The sequence below is a fragment of the Polypterus senegalus genome, chromosome 2 (assembly GCF_016835505.1).
Source record: "Polypterus senegalus isolate Bchr_013 chromosome 2, ASM1683550v1, whole genome shotgun sequence".
NCBI classification, from domain to species: domain Eukaryota; kingdom Metazoa; phylum Chordata; class Cladistia; order Polypteriformes; family Polypteridae; genus Polypterus; species Polypterus senegalus.
Genome location: NC_053155.1, coordinates 53,564,064 through 53,574,291, shown reverse-complemented (window position 1 = coordinate 53,574,291; position 10,228 = coordinate 53,564,064). Strand labels below are relative to the sequence as shown.

The 10,228-nt window shown below is 37.8% G+C and overlaps 1 protein-coding gene across 4 annotated transcripts in view; it reads right to left on the bottom strand.

The window, feature by feature from the left end:
- Positions 1–849: 849 nt before the first annotated feature.
- gsk3ba (glycogen synthase kinase 3 beta, genome duplicate a) overlaps positions 850–10,228 on the bottom strand; it is a 223,119-nt gene continuing 213,740 nt past the window's right edge. For 2 of the 4 annotated variants that reach the window (XM_039743696.1, XM_039743697.1), the window contains exons 9-11: positions 5,499–5,706; positions 5,000–5,098; positions 850–4,484 (exon numbers count right to left, since the gene is read on the bottom strand). In XM_039743696.1, coding sequence (XP_039599630.1) covers positions 4,417–4,484; positions 5,000–5,098; positions 5,499–5,706 — 375 coding nt within the window. In that variant the 3' untranslated portion in view covers positions 850–4,416. The remainder of the gene's footprint in view (positions 4,485–4,999; positions 5,099–5,498; positions 5,707–10,228) is intronic. The other 2 variants (XM_039743698.1, XM_039743699.1) reach the window with 1 other exon arrangement.

Here is a 10,228-nt window from a genome sequence, read left to right as displayed (position 1 = left end):
CCTTCAGCAGCCGCTCCATGGTCTTCATCAAATGTGACGTCACAGCGACAGGCCGGAAGTCATTCAGCTCACCAGGACGTGATACCTTTGGGACTGGGGTGATGCAAGATGTCTTCCAAGGCCTCGGGACTCTCCCCTGCTCCAGGCTCTGGTTGAAGATGTGCTGTAGAGGACTCCCCAGTTCCAACGCACAGGCCTTCAGCAGTCATGGTGATACACCATCTGGACCCGTTGCTTTGCTGGCACGAAGTCTCCTCAGCTCTCTGCTCACCTGTGCTGCTGTAATTGTGGGTGGGGATGTCTCTCCTATGCTGGTGTCAGCACCCTTTAGGGTCCACAATCAGCACAGTCACAGAACTCAAACAGGTAGCACAGCCGATTACTGAATGGACAGTAAAACAGAGTTAATGTCACAAAGTCCACGTGAAGAATTAAAACTAACTTCTGTGGCAGAGAGGGGCACACTGAGCTCTCTCACCTGACCGATTTCGTTTTCTATTATGCAAGGATATTGGAGGTTTTGTCAGGTGAACTGTAGCAATCAGTATTACATGGCAACCACAAAAACCTCATTTAACAGTACAAGTTTTACAAGTTTAACCTAGCAAACGTACATACTGACCTTGTGAATCCCAGCAGGCTCTTAGGCACGGTGGGCACAGCCTTGAGCGCCCTCCTGCCTGGACGAGATGCCATCCCAAAGCTATCAGCATGGCTATTTTTAACAAGAATCAAACGTCCATGGTGCTGCTAACAGAAGCAAACAGCAACAGAAAGCGAGGACAGACATGCCATCCCGTAACTGCACGCACAAGCAAGGCTCTTTAAGGAAAAAGCACAAGAAGCAAATTGCATTTTCCATTTCCAGGCTAGCCTACTTTTTATTTAATGCAAATTACAGTACCAGTTAACTATTTCTGAACCAAGTCACACTAGAGAACAAAATGGATTTATTTACAAGGAGAGGAAAACATTAAGCATACTTTCACAGAACAAAAAAGTTTATATTTAAAAAGAAAAAAAAATTTCAGTCACAAACAGAGGCATTCAAGTAGTAATAATGTTATACAGGTTTTGATTCTTCTTTAAAATCAAGACAGATTTTTCACAAGTGTATGCGATAGTTTGTATATAACCCACAGTCTTTTTCTTTTTTGTGATATTTAATTTCAGACATGGAAGTGGTCACAATTTTGTTTTACAGGCCAGGTGATTCAATAGCAACACATCTATGAATGCGAATATTACAAAGCAAGCATTTATATTCTCAGATTCACAAGAGGAGGCTACTTTAGTTAGCCCTTTGAGTGCTGCTGAATGAAGGAAAGCTACAAAGAAGCACAAAGTAAATGAAATTGAAGAGTAATTATTGCCATATTGTGGAAATGTGACATAGCCATTTGGGAAATCTAAGCAGGAGAACAAATGCTAGTGATACAACTCACTCGCTGCCGCTCAGTCACTCGCTAGCTCACCAGTCCAGCATTCACTGGATTTTCCTGAATAACTGAACATTAAACATGAACACGATGTGCAGGGACTAAGGTTAGAGAAGAGTGGGAACATATTGCTTCTCAAATTATAAAACAAACAAAAAATAATAATAATATACAAAAGAAACTGTAAGCATTACCTCTTGAAAAGTCACTACAAATGGGGCCTAAGGCGGAATGTACCGCCTCGCCTTCACTGAATGCTTTTTTTCTCCTAAATCGGTAACCTTTGTAGATTAGCATAGAGAGAGAGAGAGAGAGAGAGAGAGGTGTTTAATAGAGCAATGCAAACAGAGTATGAAAAATGAAATCGAAATGCATCAAAAATAAACAGCCTGGATTAATATACTCCGGAAGTTAATTCCAGATAACAGTTCACTGAATTAAAATAATAATAAAAAAAAAAAAAAAAAAAAAAAGAAATATACTAAAATACTGTTTTACCAAGAACTGCAACTACATTAAATAAACTTCAGTCTTGGCTTTTCAAGTAAATACAGCAAAAGTGGTTTTTCAGCAGCATTCAAAGAGATAAAAGGAAAAGAAAACCAAATGTCAAACATTGGAAGCAAAGGCACTCCAAACTATAGTTACACTATACATCGCTAGAGTTTTTATTACAATAATTATCGCCAGTACCTACTGTACAGGAACTTCAAACTATATGGCTTAAAAAGCTCATCTACATTTTGAATAACAGAATTATTTGCCCTGAATTTCTTTATTTTTGTTGTTTTTGCTCATAACAGTTCTTGGGTCCACATATTTACATACCATACACAATAAAAAGTACAAGCTCGAATTTGGTGAGGAGCAGCTATATATACATCTTTATAATTTATTTCTTGCAACCCTAAGCCCCCAAACCCCCCCTACCCCCCACATCGCATATATATGACGTTTCTAGGATTGTACACAACTGACTCAGGATGTTTGCCATATTAAAAAGGGGCTTTGAATAAAGCCCTGGTTCCTTAACTAGTGATAGTCAGAAGACGTCTACCACAGTCACTGGTGCATAAGACAGATGAACAGCTTCTGCCTCAAAGTTAAGATTCCTTCAGCGTTCACTGTATGCCTCAGTATGAGGAAGTACTTCAGTAAATCAATGCTTAATATCGGACAGCATGAGAACACACTGAATAAAAGAGAAAGCCAAAGAACAAGCTCCGTTAAAACCAAGTTCAATAAAACTGGCCCTCGTGGATGCCCACTAGTTGATTTTTCACTTTTCATTAAAAACTCCAATCTGCAGCTAAAACATACTTTTATGACACTTTACCACTCATTGCAAAGCTGCACCTCATGAAGAAGCACAACTTATTTCTACGTTAAAAAAAAAAAAAGGAGTTGAGCTATTGTGTGTGTGGACAAACTTGAGTTCACGTTCACTTAGATCATTAAACTCAAATTGAAATTAATTATCTACACAATACTGAAGAAGTCTTTGCTAGCGAGGGCTCAATACACACACTTCCAAAAGACCCGATAGCTACCAAGACTGAGTAAAATGAGGATGGCACAAACACACTTGCTGCAGTGTTACCCAAACACATGTGTTCTGTCTGTCTGTCTGTCTGTCTTAATGTCTACCCAGTTTAAAAGCTTGTGCCAGACAAGCCTTCAAAACAGAACACCACAAACATAAATCCAAAGGTTTTCTTTATAGCAAAAGTCGCACACGCTTTCCTAATCCTCCACAAAACAGGATTCAGAAAACAAGTACTTAACACTTTTAAAACCTGGTGTGAAACGTAAGATTTCATCATTAAAGGAAAACTGCTTGACACCAGAATTCTCATTTAGAAAGTTTAAAGCAGTGGGATAAATCTTTGTCACTTTCTTATTATAACAGATAAATATAAAACAAAAAAAAGTCTTCTAGAAAACATGCATGAATAAATAAAATAGTTGGATGATAAAGTATGGGGTTAAAATATAATCTTACTCTCATACAAGTAAATAAAAATAAATTTAAAATGCTTGAAATTTGTAACGAGTAAACATCATCCTAGCTGAAGATACTAACAGAATTCAGCAACAAATATTGCTGCTGTGCTACGAATAGTTTATAGCACCTGACCTACTGGTTTAGTGGAAATCTTTGTCTGTAGCTCTAAAACTCTAAAATCACAGAGCTTTTTGCTCCTTCTTTTTGAACAGTAATTCATATATACAGCAAGACGTCAATATACAGTTCACATGAACCTAAAGACTCAATGAGTGACATGAGAAAACAAAAAGTAAACTACACATCTGACTCCCAGTGTTAACCAGGGCCTCTTAAGTGCACACACACACACTTATGTAAATGTGTGTGGGTATACAAACATACACAGACATACTCAGAGGATAAGGACACATATATATGTACACATTGTATCCTTACCCACAGACATTATATCAATGTTAACAAAAGAAGAGGAGATGTTGATAGAAACTTCTATTGTACTTTGTGCTCCCAACCAAATTCAAGCCATGCACTCTTTCAGACATTTGAGACAAGCTGGAGTCTGAACTACAGCCTTTTACCAATGAAACTCCACAAATCCTGGGTTTAAAAAAATATTAAATAAATAAAAATTACCAAAAATAAAAGCCCCGGGGAAAGGAGAAATGGATGTAATGTCATGTCTGTCGGGGATGAATGCTTTAAATACAGTGATGTTATGCAACAATAGAGATTGTCTAGGGAGAAAAATATGTTTATGTATTGCTCAACATTTCTCCATTGACCCAACACAGAGCACAAAATAAATTGTGTATTTATAGGCTGTTTGATCAACAATGAAAAAAAAAATAAAAAATCATTAATGAATAGGGATTCTCTCCATCTCGGTATTTTAGTTTGGTTTTGACGTTTTGACCAACACAGTCAAATCTGATTTCAATCTGTTGCTCTGACAGCGCTCCTCTCTTGGTTTCAAGTCGAGTTTGAGGCAGAAGCCGATGCTGCATTGGTTGTCTGATTCCGATCACCTGTGTTACCATCTGAGGAAAAGAAAATTTTTTTTTACTTATTAAAGGTTTAATTCTTGTTAGGGATCTCAAAATTGCATTAACAGACATTTTCAGCAGTATGCTTTTACCTCCTAAAGATAGAGTTACTAAAGAAACACAGACATTTTTTTTTATCTGCAGATTGTATATTAAAATAGAAAACTTCACCCAAATGTGCCTACACTCAAAGTATGCACCACATTACAATACCCTTCAATGTACAACATCAACAGTTGTGGAACAAAGCAAGTCAGAATGCAGTAACACTGGAAATGTGTGTGTGTGTGTACTGCATTGTACTCAGTATGGTGGCTTGTGTTTTTTCAACATCACCTTTAATGACTTGGAAAAGAAGAATAAAGCACAGCTTATAATGGCACCAAGACGAGTTATCTTAAAAAAGACCTTGAGTGTCTTAAATTCCAGAATCATTTTAAAAGCATATTACAAAACTCACTGTATTACACACATTTAATTTGTAATTTTAAAATGCTCCTAAAATGTACCTGATGCTGCAGTTGCATTTGTTGGTGTTGAAGCAGCAGCCTGATTCCTGGCATGGGCTGGGATGAGAATGGAAGCTAGTGATGGGTTGCTGGACAGCTCTAAAACACAAACAAGAGGAGAAAGAAAAAAACAGTTAAGGCTACAAAACCCAATTCAAGTCAATTATTAAAAATATAACTCATTTTAACCACAAGATGGCACTCACTGCATATTTAAAGCATATAATATCACATTCATATACAAACACAGCCGCTCTCCCTTATTACAGTACATTAACTATAGCAACTCTCAAATAATTGCTGAAATAAACTAAAAGATACAAAAAAAATGTAACTGAGAAGTACTAATTTCGCTATACACCATGAATCAAATAAATATCCACAACAACAGGCAATACATGTTCCAATACTGAAACTAACCAAACAAAATATATTTGAAAGAGATTATGATGGATATTCTAGTCACCAGTTTTTGCAACTTGCCCTCAATCATACACACCTTGAGTAGTGAAGTTGAAAAGAGCAGGCTTATCTTGTCCATTCGGCAACTTGCCTTCAGGGTCCCTCAACTCATCAAAGAAAGAGTGTGCACAAGCCTCAAGTGGTGTCAGGCGAGCTGTGGGTGTGTACTCAAGCAGATGGCTGCACAAGGCAATGGCCTCTGGTGGGGTCCGAGGCCGGAAGACCTGGAATCGAGCAACACAAGGCTGAAATTTATCATTGAAGAGTTAATTATATAGAGCAGTTTAAAAATAGTAATTAAAGTGAGACAAAACAAGCAACATGCTACAATGACAACCAACACAAACAAAACAATGACAATGCAAACAGATGAAAGTGTTAAGGTTAAGTGTGAAGGTTAATAATGTTCTAACAATCCCTGTATAAGACAAGGTGTGCTGATCAACGGGCCATTTAACAGAAATGCAATATGTAAGCAAGGTGGTCTAGCAGGTGCGGACATGGACACTTAATCACAAGGCTATCATTACAATTCTAGACTCTTGGCTCTGAGCATGGTACAGTTATGACATGCCCTCTGTTCAGGTACAGTGTATCAGAGCTCCCTACATTGGTAAAAACTGATCAAGCAGTAACAAATAAAATGTATATTAAAAAAATAAGTAGGGTATAAAGTACACATAAATACTGTAACACTAAGAAATTCCTAGCTGCCACCAGGATGGACCAATCATTGTGCCCACACTCTACAAGTTTAACAAAGCTCTGAAAACTGATTTTCACTGGACAGTGCTCTTCCAAACAAACACTGGACAGTTTCTGCTCTTAGTTACAGTTGGTATGGTTTTAATATGGCTGCCTTGGGAAAGGACAGGAAATAAAAAAATAAAAAGCACACTGAGTGCACTGACCTCAGCTAAGTACTAATAAAAAGCACCAACACTAAAGACTGCTATTATTTCAAAGCTAAATGTAACTTCTGCTGATGGGTCATATTTCAGTTTCAAACTTAGTGATAAAGGAGAGCCACAAAACTAAGAAGCCATCTCCCAGTATTTCTTCTACAGGGTACTTCATAAATAATCAAAATCAAGCAATTTGTGGACACCCTTAGAACAGGAGTAACTCCTGATGCTACGCTCTGTTGATGCCCTATGCTTCTTTGCTGTATGCCTCACTGTCCACATCCAAAAGACTTTGGTTTTGATTCATTTGTATAAGCAGCTACAACTTGTAGCCTTTTATTTGTGTGTTAGTTATAGGCTACACCTTGCAGATGAACATTTCTTTATATTAAAAATCACACTGTTAAATAGAAAAACATATCTCATTACTTGTGCACATTCTACAGGTTACTATTGTTAGCGATACAATTTGCACGGTTAAAAAAAATTAGTTTGTATAAATAAAAGTTACCAAAAAGAAGAAAAAAAAACCACACATTTAATAATCAACCATAACAGTACCTTAACACTAGAATCCCTGAAGCCTAGGAATAAAGTTGCAATCCCGGGCCACCTTAAATTCCCTCACACCTTTTCATCAGTTTTTTCATTTGTTTTGAAAATGTGTCGATTGTCACTGGCAACCTGTTCACTCATCCCCGACAGAGGTAGCTGAAGTCAACTCAAATGCTGAACTCTTTATCTGGCAGTGAGGTGTTTGGAATTGTACAGGGTGAATAATAGATTATTATTTGGAATATATACATTTCATGTGTGTTCCGTGTCTACAACGATCTGGGTAAATGTAGGATGACAGGAAATGCACAAGAAATGTTGAACACATAACTAAAACGGGATTTTTGTATGTTATAGTACTAAATGACAAAATGTTGTCACGAAGTATATAATGTGTGAAGACTGAAGTCCAAATATCAAACACTTTCACAAAAGGTACAAGTATAACAAAAACAAGTGCATGTTTATTCAAAAATATAACTGAAGAAAGAGAAATTGGGTTAGGGGATGAGGATGACACATCCATAAAGGTAAGAACTGCTGTCTCATAATCAAGAGGTTGTGGGTTCGATTTTGGTCTGTCCTGCACTTACCGTTTTGAGTAGTGACCTGCTATTATTGTTACTATTATAGAATAAAAACATACATTTGATTTGAGTCTGTAACAGGCGGTGTAAATTTATGGTACTTGTAAAGGTTAAGTGTTTTTTTTTTTATTTTATTATTATAATATCATTATTATTGTATTATTCTCTCAGTCACATTCACACTCCCCCCATTAATTTCAAATAAAGTCATGCTATAACAGAGGGGAACTCATATGAGGATTAGGGTTCTACAGAAAGGGAACAGAAGCCCTCCCCGCAAGAAACGTCCTGTCATACATAAGAACAACGCAGCTGCACCAGGCGTAAAGGCGAAAGATAGCACTTTTTGGATGCAGCAAGATTTTGGGCATCATCCTGCCAGTGAATCTACCACATACATGTCCTTCAACGAAATATCTGGTCCTACAGAGCTTGCCAAGGTATCATGCAAAGTTCTGTTTGTGATTATGTTTGTAATGGTCTTTATATTAAAAAAAAAATTATATGTTAGTTATATAAAAGCCTCATTGAATGTTGTCTACCTATATTTATTTACTTACCTTCCTACAGTGTCACAATTAGACTGCAGAGCTTTCTGTGTTTGAGCAACATAGGCATGCTGATAAAGTACATGTGCAATGCCACTCCTCATTTAGGAAAAGATCCCAGTCGTCGCACAGGAGAAAGATTTTCTGAGACTGTGGTCATAAAGCTTATGAAACCGTTTCTGGACAAAAGCAGAATCGTAAAAGCAGACAACATCTTCATGTCGCTTTTGCTGTCTAATAGACTTCAACACAAACTGCGACGGTAGCTTCCATCTGCAGCTATAGACATCTCAATACATGAGCAATGGTACCGAGACTTCCTTTTGGGCACATACACCATCAAAATGGCACTGCCAGATCTAAACACTAGCGTGGAGAATTGCCTGAGTACTGAAGTGACTTTAGCTGCAAGTGGAAGCTGCCATTGCACTTTACATAACTGATCTTTACCTAAATAAATAATTGCTCAATTGACATGTTGCTGAAGCCCAACTATCAGTTGATACAAAGTAAAAGACGTTCACATTATGTGTGTGTGCGTTTCAATTTCAACCACTTGTCACAGTGGTAACACTGCTCTGTCAGGTATCTGTGCAGAGGATAAGCTACACTTAGCAACCTTGGGGTAACAGGTACAAATCCTGCGTCATCTTTTACTTTGTACTGATTAATACTTGGGCTTCAACAACACGTCAGTTGCGCAATTTTTCTTTTGTTTCATTCTTGAATAAAAGCATACTTGTTTTGTTACACCTTTTGGTGAAAGTGTTTATTGGATATTTGGGCTTCAGTGTTCACACATCCTACACTTCACGTCAAAATTATGTTATTCTGTTTTACCTGTGTGTTCAGCATTTCTTGCCTCGCATTTCCTCTGTCATTATGTATTTATACAGATCATTGTAGGCACTGAACCCACATTAAATGTATTGCAAATCACAGTCCTTCATTACCTACATTGATATGCAAAAGTTTGAGAACCCCTCTCAGCCTGCATACTAATTTACCCTACTTTCAACAAAAAAGATAACAGTGGTATGTCTTTCATTTCCTAGGAACATCTGAGTACTGGGGTGTTTTCCGAACAAAGATTTTTAGTGAAGCAGTATTTAGTTGTATGAAATTAAATCAAATGTGAAAAACTGGCTGTACAAAAATTTGGGTACCCTTGTAATTTTGCTGATTGAATGCATGTAACTGGTCAATACTGATTACTTGTAACACCAAATTGGTTGAATTAGCTTCTTAAGCCTTGAACTTCATAGACACGTGTGTCCAATCATGAGAAAAGGTATTTAAGGTGGTCAATTGCAAGTTGTGCTTCCCTCGGACTCTCCTCTGAAGAGTGACAGCATGGGATCCTCAAAGCAACTCTCAAAAGATCTGAAAACAAAGATTGTTCAGTATCATGGTTTAGGGGAAGGCTACAAAAAGCTATCTCAGAGGTTTAAACTGTCAGTTTCAACTGTGAGGAATGTAATGAGGAAATGGAAGGCCACAGGCACAGTTGCTGTTAAACCCAGCAGGTCTGACAGGCCAAGAAAAATATAGGAGCGGCACATGCACAGGATTGTGAGAATGGTCACAGACAACCCACAGATCACCTCCAAAGACCTGCAAGAACATCTTGCTGCAGATGGTGTATCTGTACATCATTCTACAATTCAGCGCAATTTGCACAAAGAACATCTGTATGGCAGGTTGATGAGAAAGAAGCCCTTTCTGCACTCATGCCACAAACAGAATCGCTTGTTATATGCAAATGCTCATTTAGACAAGCCAGATTCACTTTGGAACAAAGTGCTTTGGACTGATGAGACAAAAATTGAGTTATTTGGTCATAACAAAAAGCACTTACATGAACAACACCACATTCCAAGAAAAACACCTGCTACCTACTGTCAAATTTGGTGGAGATTCCATCATGCAGTGGGGCTGTGTGGCTAGTTCAGGGACTGGGGCCCTTGTTAAAGTCGAGGGTCAGATGAATTCAACCCAATATCAACAAATTCTTCAGGATAATGTTCAAGCATCAGTCACAAAGTTGAAGTTACGCAGGGGTTGGATACTGACAATACAATGACCCAAAACACAGTTCGAAATCTACAAAGGCATTCATGCAGAGGGAGAAGTACAATTTTCTGGAATGGCCGTCATGGTCACCTGACTTGA